The 18,166-nt window shown below is 26.6% G+C and overlaps 1 protein-coding gene across 1 annotated transcript; it reads left to right on the top strand.

Moving 5' to 3' along the window:
- The first annotated feature begins 1,295 nt into the window (after nucleotides 1-1,295).
- LOC112751696 (gibberellin 20 oxidase 2) lies at nucleotides 1,296-3,621 on the top strand. Its single transcript, XM_025800912.3, has 3 exons — nucleotides 1,296-2,144; nucleotides 2,236-2,557; nucleotides 2,968-3,621. The coding sequence occupies exons 1-3, from the start codon at nucleotides 1,588-1,590 to the stop codon at nucleotides 3,235-3,237; spliced, it is 1,149 nt and encodes a 382-aa protein (XP_025656697.1). The 5' UTR covers nucleotides 1,296-1,587; the 3' UTR covers nucleotides 3,238-3,621.
- The last annotated feature ends 14,545 nt before the right edge of the window (nucleotides 3,622-18,166 follow it).

Here is an 18,166-nt window from a genome sequence, read left to right as displayed (position 1 = left end):
AAAAGAAATGAAAAGATTGTGTTTTTTTTTTTTTACAAATTGAAAAAATATCTACGGCCATATAAGTGATGGTGGACATATAACTATTAAAAAATAAATTGCAAAAAAATATAAATAAACATATTAGATTTGATATTAAAATAAAAATATAAGTAATGAATAAAAATCTAAAATTTAAAGTGAAAATATTTAAGACTAAGAAAGGAAACAAAGAAGAACTTTTGATTAACAACGGCTCAAATATTAATATAACAATAAATTAAATCAAATAACATATATTTAAATTAATTAAATTAAATAATTTATATAATAAATTAATTATAATTATTTGGCTTAATAAAGTAAATTAAATAAATATAAAATATATTAAAAATATGTCATGTAAATATTATAACACTTTTAAAAATTATTAATTAAAAATACATAAGATAAAAAAAATTAATACAAATTAAACAAAATCAATTTATTTATTTCAGTAAAATCAAATAATATAATTGATTAGTTATAGTTAATGTGGTCAAATAAAATATTAAATAATTATATATTTATTTCAATCAAATCAAATAAATGATTAATTATAACACTCTTACAAATTATTAATCAAAATGCATAAGTGGAAAAAATTAATACAAATAAAAAAAATAATTTATTTATTTCAGTAAAATTAAATAATTAACGTAATTGATTAGTTATAGTTAATGTGGCCAAACAAAAAATTAAATAGTTTTATATTTATCTTAATAAATCAAATAAATGATTAATTATGACACTTTTAAAAATCATTAATCAAAATATATAAAATTAAAAAAACCAGTACAAATTAAAATAAAATTAATTCATTTATTAAATCAAATCAAATAATTAATATAATTAATTAGTTATAGTTAATATAGTCAAATAAAATATTAAATAATTTAATATTTATCTCAATCAAATTAAATAAATAATTAATTATAATCCTTAAAAATTATTAGTCAAAATACATAAAAAAACATACATGTACTTATCTTTTCATATTCAGTATTCAGAGAATCAAATACATATTGCTTTTAATTAATAATGTCTTAGTAAAAGAATCAAATTAATATCGATTATAACAAAAGAAATCCTTACTCAAATAACTGTCTAAAATCAGAAATATTATTATGAATTAATAATGAACATTTCTTAAAATTATTTGGAAAAATTTAATATTTTAATTAATTATTTACATTAAAATATATCCATGTGAATATAATATATAAATAATAAATATTTTTTAATTATAAATTTTTATTTTTCTAATCACAAGGAGTATCCTAACAAAATTGATGTTATTTTTTGAAGAGAATATTACTGTTTGTATGGAAGTGGTGCTTACAGTATTGAGTGAGTTACACCAATTGTCCAATTGTGTCTACATAAGTGAGAGAGAGAGAATGCCCTCTGCCTATATAAAGATTCGAACTTGTGTTGTGTGATTTCCCCAATAAGCGGCCTTGGCTTTTCCTTCATCCCCTATCACAAACCATTTCTTTCTTTCAACATTTTTAACAATTTCGAATTTGGAATATAAATATAGCTATTTCTTTTTCCTTGGTTAATGAAATGGCAATGGAGTGCATAACAAGTACTCAATCCATGACTCAACCACACCAAAACAACAACAAAGAAAGTGAAACAACACCATTGGTGTTTGATGCCTCAATCTTGAGGCATCAACACCAAATCCCAAGCCAATTCATTTGGCCTGACGAGGAGAAGCCAAGCTTGCAAGTATCCAAGCTTGTCATCCCCCTCATCGATCTAGGCGGCTTCCTATCTGGCGACCCAGCCGCCACAATGGAAGCCGTCAGGCTCGTTGGGGAGGCATGCAAGAAGCATGGCTTCTTCCTCGTCGTCAACCACGGGATCAACGCCGACTTGATCTCTAATGCACATAGCTACATGGATGATTTCTTTGAACTTCCCCTGTCTCAGAAACAGAGAGCTCAGAGGAAAACAGGGGAACACTGCGGCTATGCTAGTAGCTTCACTGGCAGATTCTCATCAAAGCTTCCATGGAAGGAGACTCTCTCTTTTCAATTCTCCGCAGAGAAAAGCTCACCAAAGATTGTCAAGGAATACTTATCCAACACAATGGGCAAAGAATTCGAGCAATTCGGGTAATAATAAAGTAACAAGATCAAGAACAAGTTAACTTACCCTTTTTCTTCTCTGTTTCGTAATATTCTTATTGTTCTAAATGTGGAACAGGTCAATATACCAAGATTACTGTGAAGCTATGAGCAAACTTTCACTGGGGATAATGGAACTTCTTGGAATGAGCCTTGGAGTTGGGAAAGAATGCTTCAGGGAATTCTTTGAAGAGAATAGGTCAATAATGAGATTGAACTATTATCCACCATGTCAAAAACCAGACCAAACATTAGGAACTGGACCTCATTGTGATCCAACATCTTTAACCATTCTTCACCAAGACCAAGTTGGTGGCTTGCAAGTGTTTGTTGATAATGAGTGGCATTCCATTACCCCAAATTTCAATGCTTTTGTTGTCAATATCGGAGACACCTTCATGGTATGTATGTTTCATGCACTTTTACCAAACAATGAGCTTTGTTCTGTTTTTTTTTTTTTCTTTTGCCACTAATTATATTCATTATTAGTAAATAGTAATAGGTAAATAATATTATTTCTCCCAATGAGTTATAGCTCAAATGACATAGCCTCCTTATACTCAATTAAGAGGTTGCGGGTTTGAGTCTCCTATCTTTGATAAAAAAAAATATAATATTATTTCCAATTCACATTAAAAATACTTTTTTGTAATATACCAACAGAGTTAAAACATACTATTATAAAGTAGTTAAACCAAATCTTATATCAATTTACTAAATTAAACAAGATAGTTATTAAATTATTAACTGTATACACATAGTATAATTGTATCTTATACGGGTTTCTTATAGTTTATTAATGTTTGTGTAGGCGCTTTCAAATGGAAAATACAAGAGTTGTTTGCATAGAGCAGTGGTGAACAAGAAGACAACAAGGAAATCACTTGCTTTCTTTTTGTGTCCAAGAAACGATAAGGTGGTGAGTCCACCAAGAGGATTAGTGGATGATGATTTTAGTCCAAGGGTGTACCCTGATTTTACATGGCCTATGCTTCTTGAGTTCACTCAGAAGTACTATAGAGCTGACATGAACACCCTTAATGCCTTTACCAATTGGATTCAACAAAAAGAAAGTAGCTGAACTTTCAAAGAATATATATCTCTATATATATACATAATGCATAAATAACTAGTGGATGGTGGCATCTTTATTTTTAGTAGCCTTTCATTAGCCCAAATGAGAAGTGACAAATCAAGAGAGGAAGCATCAAAGTAATTATTGGTGGTGGACAAGTCAAGATAAGGAGTTAAAAGAAAGGGGCAAGACAAGGCAATTTGGACTCAGCATTTGAATGGAAAGAAGAAAGAATAAGAGTTTCTTCAATGTGTTGAGTGTGAAACACTAGTTTTGAGTAATGAACAGAACAAGAACAAAAACATATATTATATTACGAGGGAATCAATAAAAAAATCCTTACCTAATTTTTGTAATCTTGTTTTGATGATATAGAAAATCTATTAATTATGTTTTTTTTTTCTGTTTTCGTATATAATAATGAAAATAACAATATTAATCCTCAAATCTAAACAATTTTTGTGAATGAAATTTTTAACTTTATAGTATTGCATATTACCAAACGAGGAATACTAGCACCAGCAATTTTTGTGATTTGTAGCTATCAAATAGTCATCAATGATGGTTTTAATGGTGTAAGATTGGTGTGAAATTTCATCAAATGACTCACTTTTCTTTGCTGGTTACATGCTGGCCATAATTTAACAAAGTTGCTGACCCCTAGACTTTTTCTTACCAAATTGTATCGTATCAAAATAAAATTAAGAAAAAAAATTATGCATATAAGTATTCTATGTTAACAAAAAATTTAAAAAAATATATCAAAAAAAAAGTGTAATGTAAGCATCCTAACAACTAACCAAGCTTATTTTCTCTTTTTTTTTTTTTTTTACTACAAATGAAATTATTGATTAAAAAATTGTTGATAAGTTTAACTTTCAAAATAAACGTTTAATTATTCCGCTAATTGTCCTGTCACCACATGTTCCATGCATTGCGAGCTGTAGTAGTGAATTATTAGATCAACTTTGATTTAAATAAATTATTATATAACACTTTCCCAGTAATCCTTTACTAATTATACAAACCTAAGACTAGCTCGAAGGAAGAAAAGTAATTGCTTATTGTTAAGTGAGATTCCATATTTTAGAACATTAGCTTCACATCTTCCTAGCTTTGAATTTCCAGAGTCTTAGAAAGACCAATTATTTGACTCATTTAGAGAGAAGAAAGATTAACACCTAATAAATCATCCTAACAATAATTATCAAAGCCTAAAAAAAAAAAAACAAAAAACCAGGTGCATATGTAACATTTTCTCATGCATATATGAACCAATCATGTTTCTCTAATCTTGAAGGGTGTTGAGGGGTATCCAAGAGAATAAGGTTAAAACCAGCAAATAGATCCAATAAAACAAGTGGCCCCCTATATATATTGAATGATTCGGAAGAATACTTAGCTAAAATCCATTGAGGATTGGCAGAGATCTATTTTCTTTTGTAATTTTATGCATTGCAAGCACTTGTTTCTTGGTTTTATTCTTAATATTGTGATGATATTTTTTCATACCTGGATTTTTGGAGGCTTATGCAATTTAGAATGCCAGAAGGGTAATAATACTACTCTCATGGCACCTGTCTTGAGATGCTGCAACATTCTTCCCCATCATTTTTTAAATCATCTCTTACAAGCAAATAAATAAAAATATCAAATCAATGGTACGGTGATAAATTAATAATGCTATCTACTCCTCTCTGCTGAGTCCTCAAACATATAATATGTTCAATTTTAGTAATATTTAATATAATAATAAGCCTTTGTTCTTCATTTTATTTGTAGCATTCAAATTAAATTGGAATTTCAGCAATTTTTTCTTTGTCTTTTGCTTCGGCTTCCACTGTTTTTATAAGCACCAAATTGGGTGTTGGCCTGCCTGTTGGATGTATACAATGTAGGGTAGCACAGTAAAAACTTTTTTTACTGCCAACAAGAAAAAAGTGTTTTACAATCCGAAGAATTTATAAGATGAGAAATATATTAAATCGATGTTTTAAGATTTTGAATTGGACGTAACATTTTATTTTATATTCTTTCACTTAGTTTTTTTTTTTTAAAAATTTTCGTGATAAGAAACTCTCCACAATGATCTGACCAATAAAGTATTAAACAAGTATTTTACTTAAATTGATTTATATCTTATTTATTAGTGGATAAAATATATGAATAGTCTACCAAAAAAATTTATTATGTGCAATATATATTTTTTATTAATTCTACTGTTCAGCAAAGAAATTCTCCTTCATATTATATGTATGTTCATCGGTTCATCCTGTGAAAAGATATGAGAGGGTGATATAATGCCATTTTCTTATTTCATTATTTCTCGAGTTAAAAGTAGAGTTTATAAATAGTTTAAATTTTCCTTGGATTTTCATACTATAATGAGACAAGTCAATTGAAAATATAGACGAGCGAGATATGTGCCTAGCATATATATCTTAACTTTGATATCCTTTATCTTTACGAAGATGATCTGATTTCAAACACATATATTCAAGACAATGACATATTAATATTCCATTCAAGAAGAAAATTACCGTGAAATAAGTGAAAACTCAGGTGTAGTCGACTTCACGTGAAGTTAATAACTGAGAGTCGTTAGATGATTTGACTGATTTGACTAAATTTTCATCTAACAGCTTTCAACTATCAATTCACGTGAAGTCGACTGCACTTGAGTTTTCACCCGTGAAATAAAGTTTAACCAACAATGTACTAGTTAATTTTTCAATGAATTACCATTTTAAATTTGAATTTTTTTTTTAATTTTTAACAAAATGACCTTCAAAAAAAAAGGAATGATACTTTGGCCCTCAAAAAATATCTTAGTTTGGTAAAATGTATCATTTCTTTACAAGAGACAAATAACTAATATATTTGATCTAATTTTTTGTTAGAACATTTGAAAGATTATGCAAAAGATATATACAAAAAAATAATAATAAATTGATCACTGGATAAATTTTTTTTTTTTTGAATTTTTCGTCATTAACATAAAAAACCCAAATTTTGTTTAATATAAAATTACCAAATTAAGAGGATGAAATGTTTTTAAATAGATTTATAAAAAAATTATTAAAATTTGATTTTTAAAATCATTTTTTAGCATAGCTCCTTATTATTTTTAGTATATTTTGTTAACTTAAGATTATTTTATCGGGAATAACATACAATTTTCTTTTATCTAGAGTTTTGATCAAAAATTGAATTTTAAGAATCTATCACAAATAGTTTTTAATCTTGTTATCTTTGTTATATATATATATATATATATATAAAGAATGAATTGACGAGTTGCCCCTTCACAGAATAGAGAAGCAGGCTGAGAGTTTTTTTGCATTGTGATGGTCTGATGGAGAGGGGAATGAGGCAGCCGCCACAAGTAAGGACAATGACAGTCTCATTTCTCGTACTGCATCACGTGCGCTCCAACACCCCCCATCCCTTCTTTCTTTCTTCCCCACTCTCTCTCTCTCTCTTCCTAAATTTTGTGGGAATGCCAATTGCAAAAAAGATGTTTAAAAGACCTTAATTTGTAATTATTATTCTTGTTATCAGTCTGTTTAGATTATTTACTTTCTAAACTATTATCGTAAAAAGAAAATAGAGGATATGTCTTCCATATGCATGCTAGTGGATAGTTAAGAATCTTTACACAGTCTAATATGTTTAATTAAATTATTTAATAAAGAGTATTAGGGGTCAGCAACTTTTGTATTTTGTAATCATTAATTGGTCATTAATAATGTTTTTAATGATGTAAGATTACATCAAACATTGAGAGATCACTTATTTTTCTTTTGATGTTAAGTGCTGCCCATAAAATACAAAAATTGCTAGTCTCCTAGACTTTTTCTTATTTAATATAATATATGATAATATTTAATATTTAATATTATAATAAAAATTATTTTTAGTGACAATAACATAATAATTATTATATATCTTATTTAATTTATATTTTTGCGATAATTATATATTTGTAATTACTACTATATATTATAATGATAATTATATATTTTTTACGGCTATTAAAAAAGTTTTTATCGATAATGGTATAATTATCGCTAAAATTTTTTAACGATAAAATATAAGACAACTAATATTTAATTATCGACAAATATATTAATGATTATTTTTATTATCGTTAAAAATAAATAACTGCTAAAAATGATTTTTATAGCTGTGTAGACTATCGTTTATCTTTACATAAATATATCTTATCTTAGTCTAAATGTGTTATAAGAAAATTGATTCTTATAAAAAAAATATAAACTCCAAAGAGAAAGCAAACAAAAATTTATGTATGCAACACAACTATGAACTATGTGTGCTATATTGTAAAAACGACATTTCTTAGGGTCTGCCAGAGATACCACCTCCACTCACTTATCTGTACCATTCTTGTTTGCTAGCTATTTTTTTTTTTCCTTTCAATTTTGCTTCTTTAAGCTATTTTCATGTTCTTTGGAAAATGTTTGTCTTACAAAACAACAATAATTCACACCAAAACTAGCTAATAATGTGGATATATATGGATCGGTACAAGTTTCATTTCATTCATATCATGTATGTGATAGTATATTAATTTTCCTAGATCATAACAATAATAGAGAAAAAAATCATTCATATAATAATAATAATAATGATGATGATGATGTAGCTAATAAATAAATAGAATAAACTTAGGTTGGTTAAGTGGTTAACTCATTTATCTGTTTAAGTAAGTGTCAAAAATTTAAATCCGATCTTATGCATGCAGTAATTCATAATTGGTTAACGACAAACTCTTAATAAGGCTATATTTGTTTAAGAGAAAATGGGAAGGAAAAAAAAAAGAAGAAAAAAATTGAAAAAAAAATTATTATTTTTCATTGTTTGGTTGAAGAGAGAAATTAAAGAAAAAAGTTAAATAATGTAAAAAAAAATAGATAAAATAATCCACTAATTTTTTTTCTCTAGTATTAGGAGAAAAAAAAAGAAAAAAAAACTTATTATGTTTATCTATTTTTAATATTATTTTTTTTAATATATTTTATAATATAAAAGTTAAATTATCTTTTTATAATATTTGTTTTCTTATTTTTCTTTCATTCAAATACATCTAAAAAAATAAAAATTTAATCAATTTTTTTATTTCTTTTATTTTTAATTTTTTTTCTCTAATTCTTTTTTTCAACCAAACATAGCCTTAATAAAATTTCGATCAATAAATTATTTCTTAACTTAACTTATTGGGTTGAAGAATACCACGGAGAAAAAAAAAAGGCCTTGAGATCAGCTCCTTAATAAAACCGGTTTAATTATATGCCAATTGTTGTTTTTACATGCAAAATGCCATTCAATTTTATTCAAACTCATAACCATTATTGATGTGGCAAAAAAAAAAAAGGGCAAAGGGTCTCTATCTTGTGCTTACCCAAAATTTGGCTCTACACACAAGAATTCCATTTTTTATACAAGTATGTTTATTTAAATTTATCATTTGAACAGAAGGACAAAAAGAAAGTTTGTTTTTATTATAGGTAATAGTGTCAATATTTATTTATTGTTACAAGATATTAATACCAAAAAAATAAATATAACAACCAACAAATAACAACTGTAATATACGAAATTTAAACTGCTCCTTAGCAAAATGACAACCTGAATCTTATTGAATCTCAAAAATAATTATCTTTATCTAGTCCTATCTGCTAGCCAGACCTCTAGGGATACTGCATTCTTGTTGCTGCAGCTGTTGATTGAAATATATGCTTTTGTCTTATCTGATATTCATTTCCATTGCATTTTCATGCAAGACAAAACTTCAATAATTTTTTTCCCATTGGTTCTAGTAAATAAAGTAAACACAATTCAGCATGGAAAATTGAAATGTCACTGCAAACTCTTCCTCTATTGATATGAGTTTTTTTTTTATTCTTTAAATTTAACTTAAAGATCTATATGAGTTTGATTTGTTTATTTTAGGATTAGGCTTAAATAAATTTTTATATATTTATTATTTTATTATTCAATTAATTGCGATTGTAACAACTTTTAATTAAAATTATAACTAAGTTATTTATTTATAATAAAATTTGAAAAATATTAAATTAAAAAACTATCAGAATTTATTATTTTTGTTATTCGTTAGTCATCAATATTTAAAAATATGAGCTAAAAATATGTTATTAAATCACTGGATTAAAGAAATTAAATTAATAATTAAAAATAGTAAATATTTATGGTTTTACAATATTTTTCATAAATTTTAGTAACTACTCATACTTAACTTGAACTAAACTTTATTTCATTCTAAACGTTTTAATGAATTGTAATGAGATAGTTATGCTTTAATAATGAGTACAAAATGAGATATATAATACTCGGTATACTAGAGAGACAAAAAAAAAAACCATAACTTGCCTTATTTAGTATTTATTAATTGTTACAATAATTAATAAATATTAAATAAGATAAATTATTATTTTTTTTGGTTAATTTTTTTTTGTTACTAAATATTTTTGTATAATACTAATTTTTAAGCGTTACAAAAACCTAACTTAGTTGGTAAGGATTTTATAATATTACTTTTTTTTAGATTTTTTTTTTTTTTTTTTAGAATTCCATCTTCTAAATCTGTTCATTTGATCCTTTTCTCTTTTTTTTTTTTTTTTTTTTTTGCAAAAGAAAAAAAAGGGTAAACATTACAATATTAGCTGAATCTTGGTTTGGCTAAGTTGGCCATTTGAGCAACCATATAAGGACAAAGAAAATCATGATCAAATCAAGCTTTAATTAAAATCTCTTCTCCCACCCCCCATAATCAAAATAATAGAGATATATAATAAAAAGAGTTTTTATTCCATTTTTTAACTTGAGATCTCATTCCATAATTACGTGCCAGGATGTCCAACACACAACATAACGGTGTAATCAAACGCACAAAATCTTATTTCTTCTATGGTCTTGTCTTTTCTTTTGTTAGATTATTTGAGGAAGATAGTTAAATGTGCAGCAGGGAAAAAACGACAACAAGGGCCTTCAACATTTGCAGATATATATCTAGACACCTTGATCAATGTTCCTTATAATTGTTTAATACTATCATGCATTACATGTTAAGATTAACGGTTGGCCACGTAATTGAGGACATTATAAAAAAAATATATAAGGCTCTATAGAGATAATACTCTTAAATATATTGTGTGGGTAATATTGGCTTCCATTCGTTGGTTTTGTTTCTTCTCTTGTTTTGGTTTTATTGTTTAGCAAGTGGTATAATTGACTACTCGAAAAAGATGGAACTATGTACCTATCGCATGTTAAGCGAGGAACGTATATGTATAAATATATGGTAAATGGTATCTTATGCAATATATCATAAAATATCTCATCTCATAATATTCATTTGTCGTTTGGGGATGTGAATATTGTTAAAAATATTATTATTTTTTATTTTTTTATTAATTTATTTTTTTAAAATAATTTTATATTATAGTATTATTATAAATTTTAGATCTCATAACGATAAAATCTCTAAACAGTTACAATGTGTACAATGGGTTATTGAGTTATAAAATAAATATTTTTTATACTATCTAGAATAACCATCTGAGTACTAGCGATAATAAACATCTTCTCAAAAATTTAAACTAATTTTGGGGTTCACCATAGATCAAACTCTTGATCTTTCGGATCTAGCGCTCTAATACCATGTCATGATATCACTACTCATCCCAAAAACTTCAGTTGATGAAAAAAAAAATAACACTAATGATTATATCTCTAATACTCTTTAAACTTCTATTGTACACATTATATAAATATTCTATTGGCTCCTTGTACTTTCCCGTTTAACATGATATAACTGCATATTCACTCAAATATTATTGAGTTATCCACTTACAAATTTTTACGCTCCATGTGATTAATTAGGAGGTGTATTACAAGAAATCTCACATCTCTCAAGAACAATATTTATAGATATGTAGTTCACAGACGTAAGCCTTTTTAACATTCTATTATGAGCTAATTTTTAGATTTGAGTTAGACTTAATTCTAATATGATATTAGAACTTATCCAAGTTTAATGTAGTTGAACTACTTATACGTATAAATATTCATGACGCTCCAAATAATCAAGAGAAATATTATAGGTCTAACACATAATAATATCTTTTAAATAGTTTATAAATATACATGAAGTTTCTCTTTCCCCATAAATTAGATTTTTAAAATTGTGTTAGACACCCTATTCATCTCAATTTTAATAGTATCAATTTTATTATGATAAAAAATTTATAATTTAACTCTTATTAACTCAAAAAATTTTCCATGAGGAGACTTGACTAGAAGATGTGGCAGATAATAACATATAGGTATAGGTATTGTTTTGAGCTTTAAGATTTAGGTCAAAAGTAAATTCGTTTTTAATTTTATTTTTAATTTAAAATCGTCTTTAACATTTTATTTAATATTAAAATTATTCTCTTAAGTTTTTGGATAAAAATATCTTTATATTTTTCTTATCCTAACTCCACTGTTCACCACCACCACCAAAGACGAACTTACATAGGACAGGAGGAGACACTTGTCCCACTCTCATTATATATATATATTAATGACGATGAAGGCATTTTTGCTATGCTACAAATACTTTACTTGTTCTGCTATTCTGCACAAACCTGGTTGAGAAAGAATTACGAAGAGTAGAAATATGCGGATTAAAAGTTAAAGTTTAGGGCATATTTTTTTTATTTAGAAATATCCACCATTTACGAAAATTTTATTTATTTTTTAAGAAAACAGTAAGGTAAGGCCATTCCATTTCGACAAAATACTCTTGGCTCGACATCGTTTGTTTTGTTACACTGGACCTGGGTGTTTGGGGAACAGGAGAGGGGTTGATGTTCTAAATAATACACGATGAAGTTCGAGTTGATATATATATATATATATATATATATATATATATATATATATATATATATATATATATAATATTTTTAGTTTAAATTTTAAATAATTCCACTACATAATAAATTAAGCCTAATTATTTAAAGTCCCAAACCTATTTTATCTTTTTATCATTTTAACTATTAGTTAACCTAATTAAATTTAATCTTCTCCCATTCTCAAATTCCAGTCATCACCACTTCTTTATTCTCTTAAACTCTTTTTTCAGTTTCATATTTTCAACTTTTTTTTATTCTTTGTTTAGTGGTTATCTTCTCTTCATCAAAAGGTAAATTTTAAATTCTCTATTTTTTTATATACCTCTTTTATGACTCTATGTATCTTTCAATTTCATTATTTCTCTTTTTGATATTTTCAATTGCAAATTTTAATTCAAGCAATTATAGTTTAGGTATTAATCTAATTTTTTATTCTCCTCATGAATTTATATATTTTATTTTATTCTCAATTTAGTGATCCTTATTATTTATTTGTTTATCGTTCGTTCTATTTTATTATATGTAATTATATTGCATATAAATTTCTAAAGTCAATTGATCAATTTATTAATTTAGAATATATATTTTTTGTTTTTAAAAATAGTAATGAAAAAATATTTTAAAATAATAATCATTGTTTAGTTATATATATATATAATAAAATAATTATTTAACATTTTTAAAATATGAAAACAATAAAAGAAGTACCTTCAAGATTTGAAGAAAACAAGTTATTGGCTAATGTAATTTTTTATTTTTTATTTTTTATTTTTTTGTATTCAAATAATTAATGTGCACTTTTATTTTATTAAATTTAAATTAATATATCTTTTGATAATAATGTGTATTATTTTTGTCCCCTCAACATAAATTTTCTGAGTCCGTCACTGACCACCACGCCACCACCCTTATTCCCACCGGCTACTAGCTATTCCTCTTTCCATTTGCATATAAAGATATGACCATTAAACTGACCCACTTTGAGAATTCCTAATGGTTATAATTACAACATATTTGTCAATAGGATATTTTCAAGATGAACATGGTAATAGAGTTTTCTTTGATCTGCGACTGTCATAGTAATTAACAATGTATTTATTATACTTTGATTCCGTACATCTAATACCCTAGGGTGCTAGTTGAATGGATATTGGGTATGATTTAAATACTCGTAGAATTAATGATTAGTCAATAAGGAATCCGTTAACTCTCGGTAAAGAGTTTGAGCTCTATGATTATAATGACTGAGACGAATAAAACATTGACTAAGGGGATTGAATGAATGAAGAAATGAGTTTCTTAGGTCATTCACAGTTCATTATAATAATAGTAATAAGTTAGAGTTTGACAACTAAACCATATTCTAAGGGTTAACCAAGAGCTGGAAAGATGGAAGGAATTATAATTTTTTTTTCTAAGGTTCTTAGTAAAAATATATTACTTCATACTATCGGGTCGTTGAGGAGTGTTGCTAGACGCCAACCTTGATTAGTAAATTTAGTATGACTAATTTACTACCCGCTTAGTATTGAACCTATGGGGTCACATAGTAACGAGTGTTCTAATCTTTATTATAGAATTATTTAATTATTATTTTGATTTGATCAAATAAATAATTATATTAATTTAAAATAGAATATTATTATATTCTTTGCTAGCACCAAGAATATAATAATAGTATGATAATTGAGAATATTAAATGAGATTTGAGAATAATTAGTTATTCTATTTCTAAATTTGGATGAGATCCTAATCGGTTCTGTTTCAAATTGAGTTATGATATGATTTATAAATTTGAAGAATTCAGATTTAGAATTTTAAGATATGATTTAAATTTGAATTGAGATTCAAATTTAAATCGGTAACAAATTTCATACTATATATATGTATGCCAAGAGTACAGGAAATACATGAGAATAAAACATAAAGGTTTTATTCCTTTACCTTTACACACATAAATGTATGTGAGCCTGATTTTTGGAGAAAATTTATGGCGTGCAAAGAGTTGCAAGAGATTTCTCAATTTAGATCAGATGTCCATTAGTCAAGGAGTTGACAGCAAAGATTGGTCTTGTTGTGAATACGCATAGCGTCTTCGTACTATCGAATGAGTAAATGATTTTTACTACACAGATATTTAGATCTGATCTATATTACTCGAATAAAATTTAAGCACAAAATAAATCTTTAGAATTACTTTATTTTCTTTCCCTACGTGTTATGAACACATAGTAATCCTTTAGGAGAAGAGAGGAAGGAGGGAAGGAGATGTAGCGCCGAAGGAGTGGAAAGGTAATAGAGTGAAGTAAGAATATAATTGTTCAAAGGACGATTTTAAAACCAAAACAAACCTTAACTTATAGGGACAAATTCAAATGCAAAATAAAATTAGGAAAGCATTCAATTTTTAAATAGTTAAATTTTAGGGACCAAAATCTTACTTATCATATATGCTATTACCATTATTCACATTGTTTTGTTTTTCTTCTATTAATCATTCCTTAGCTTCATTATTATATATTTTATTGTATATATGTACAAAACTATTACTTCTTCAACGTTTAGATGTTAAAATAGACTTTCAATTAATAAGAACTGTTAACTTTTTTGACCTTTTTTAGTTATACTAATTATACTACAGTTAAATTTGAAAGACCAAATTAAAACTAACAATTATTACGAAATTATTTGTTCAGTTGATAAAAAAAATACATAAATAATTATTTCTAACACATTTCTCGACCAAAATTCTTTTTTAAGTTTGTTTATTTTTTGCATAGTTATTCGACTTTTTTTTCTTTGCTTATTTGTTTTGTTTTTTGGTTTTGAAATTAATAAAAATCTAACTCATTCAATTATAAAAATTTTGATATTATATTATAAAATTATTTTAATTAATAAAAAAATACATAAATAATTATATCTCTATCTATAACAAATATGTACAATGAGGATACCATATGATAGATTAAAACCAGTTGGCATGCATGTAGATACATTAAGATTTTAGAAAAGTGACAAACACTCTCACATGCAGTAGACAATATAATAATTCAAGGACTGGCTATTAGTTGTTAGCAAAGCATGACAAGCGAAATTAAATGATAAATTTGGTAGAATCTTAATTAATTGCGTTGGTATAATTTTAGGACTTTCGTACGTACTTTATTATCAATTGAGAAAACTAACGACTACATTATATAAAGCATGCATGTAACACCCCAAAATAGGTACCTTACACTTAATTAGTTTTGAGACTACTATAGTATTATTATTATATCAATCTAACCTAACAAAGTGCAATAATACTAGTGCTGATGCCAATTTTGTTTTCTCATTCCTTAAAAGTTGGAAAATAAAAAATTGCTACATTATTTAGAAAAAATATTTGTATAACTTTTTTTTGTTTCATATAATTTTTTAATCTTTAATTATATATAATTATTAAAGATATAATTTTTTTATTAATTTAAAATTTTGGAATAAATAATTTAGTGACATGCATCATGCATGCTATCATAACTTTTAATTTCCTCCATATTAAAAAAATGAGCATCAAATGATTAAGTAGAGAGGATTCAATGGGAAGTTATAACTTGAACAACTAACCAATATTCCTTAATTATTTAAAGAATTACTACTATTCAAGTGTCTCTATATGTATGTGGTTTTTATGCCCTGCATGTTGATATTGAGAAAGCTGAAGATAAACAAAATTATGCATTGCCATCGCGAAAACCTCGCATTTTTTTTCGATACTTGTTCTTTCCAAACTTCAAGAGTATTAGTAGTGTTGAATCCCAGGTTCAATTCAATGTCTACCTGATTTTTAAATTAGGATATATTTCAATCACCTTGGTCAAAGAAACTATATACATGCATGTTTTCTATTTATATAAGTGTGCATACAGTGAATTTAGTCTTAGTGTGTTGATGATACATGTGATTGAATAAACGACCGATAATGACGCTAAGTTATTGATGATGATAAAATTATTTCAAATAAAAAGGATTTTAAATGTATAACTTAGGGTGAGCATGGGTAGCGGGTATTCGATTACCCGTTCAAATTCGAACCGAACCAATTAAATTGGTTCTGAAATCAACGAATAATCGGATCCAATCCGAACTAAATCAATGACTTTTGTTAGTGATTGGTTCGGGTATCAGTTTTGCATTGGGGGTGCGGAACCCGAACTAATCCGCGAATCCGATCATATATTAATTAAATAAAAAAATAAAAAATATATATGACTTTTCTATTAGACAATGATTATTCATTATTAATATGTTTGAATTTTAATGAGTTTAGTTTTTAATGTATTTGGTGTTTAATATGTTTGGATTATTTCTATTGATGTTACATGTTTATTGTACTTGTTGAATTTTTAAGATAAAAAATTAGTTTTTTTATAAATTTCAAAGTCATCGGGTACCCAATTACCCGAACCGAACTAATCCGTTCTTAATCGGTTTGGTTTGATTTGGATACATGTACAAAAAAAAATACAAATTCAAACCAAATCGAACCAATTATATTTTGATCAGTTCGATTTTAAATTTATCATATACCTGAACCAAACCCGACCCATGCTCACTCCTAGTATAACTTGTTTAATATAATTGAACAAAGAACACACATGGTTTAGCTATGTATTATTAATATGAACAATTTAACATCATCAGCGGGATAGTGCCATGTTTAAAAACTTGTGAAACACACATACACCCACCACATCTGGAGTGTTCTTTTTATTATTATTATTATTTTTTTTTATTAGCTAAACGATTTTTTATTTTCAAGAAGAAAAGCAAAAATAGAAACGAATTTTATTAGAAAATGCATACAGTCTAATCATGCAAAAAAAAAAAGGAAAAGGAAACGACAACAAAACTTAGAATGATGAAGCCAAATTAAAGTAGCTCATCCATTTTGAAAGGATGAACTTAGCCGCCATGAACAATCATAGGGAGTTTTTAATTATTAGTTGTTATGCAGTTGATAACGATAGAAATTGGAAAAGCTTTTGAGGATAAATGGAACAGATAAATGCAAATGAACGATGTAATATTATAGTAATTAAAGAAAGCATGCTTTATTCCGGTCATATATAATTATATATACACGTTCCATTTTGTTTCTCTGTGTGTCATGACTCATGAGTCGTGACCTTTGACCTTCACGCCTAGCTCTTATGATGCAATGCATGAGTACGACCGAAAAGTTTGGACTTCATGGGAATAGTTTAAATTATCTTACACTCGTTAGACAATTTCTTAAATATGTCTATTTTGTAATTATATATATTCTAATGAATTTTTTCCTTTGGAATTGAATTAAATACTATATTTGAATTACAATAAGTTATATATATAAGAATTGTTACTATGTAAACTCTGTGTATTTGTTAGTAAAAAATTAACTACTAATGTCTAATCCTATCAAAGTTTTATTCCATGAGGAAGAGGTGCAAGTGGTAATTTTTATGGTATGTTTTTAAGTTTTAACCGACAGAGCAAAATTGAGTTTTATACTTTTATTCAAGACTGTCATTGGCTAATTAATTAATCCCCTGTACTTATTTAAGGGAAATACAATAATTATATATCAACCCACCATGTGGAGAAGCCTTTGTTTTTTTGGATCACCAAGTAGAGAAGTATTTGTTGCCTTCTTTTTGGACATAGTATGGGCCGGATAGGCCCAACTTTTATTTTTGTCTTTAATTAATAAATAGAGAAGCTTAGTAGACCTCGTTTTCTTCGGGCTTTGTTTTATTCGAATAAGGCCGAAAATTAACAAAACTGAAACTCTAACCCAAAAACTAAATGGTGGATAGAACATGTATCATACTCCATATTCATAGCGGTTCTATTCTACCAACAGACAACGGTAACATTATCCTTTCTTAGATCAAGGACAAAAAACACAAAAAAAAAAAAAAAAAAAGCTAAAGTCTAAGACCAATTTGAAAATTGGATTACTTTCAATG

Source organism: Arachis hypogaea, chromosome 15 (genome assembly GCF_003086295.3).
Source record: "Arachis hypogaea cultivar Tifrunner chromosome 15, arahy.Tifrunner.gnm2.J5K5, whole genome shotgun sequence".
Taxonomy (NCBI): Eukaryota; Viridiplantae; Streptophyta; class Magnoliopsida; order Fabales; family Fabaceae; genus Arachis; species Arachis hypogaea.
Note: the sequence above shows the minus strand (reverse complement) of the source record. Positions and strands in the feature narration are given on the sequence as shown.

What these genes read in the sequence shown, in the direction of transcription:
- LOC112751696 (XM_025800912.3), top strand. Translation starts at nt 1,588, where the DNA reads ATGGCAATGGAGTGCATAACAAGTACTCAATCCATGACTCAACCACAC. An exon ending in AAAGAATTCGAGCAATTCGG is followed by an intron (nt 2,145 to 2,235) that starts GTAATAATAAAG and finishes AATGTGGAACAG; the next exon opens with GTCAATATACCAAGATTACT. An exon ending in ATATCGGAGACACCTTCATG is followed by an intron (nt 2,558 to 2,967) that starts GTATGTATGTTT and finishes ATGTTTGTGTAG; the next exon opens with GCGCTTTCAAATGGAAAATA.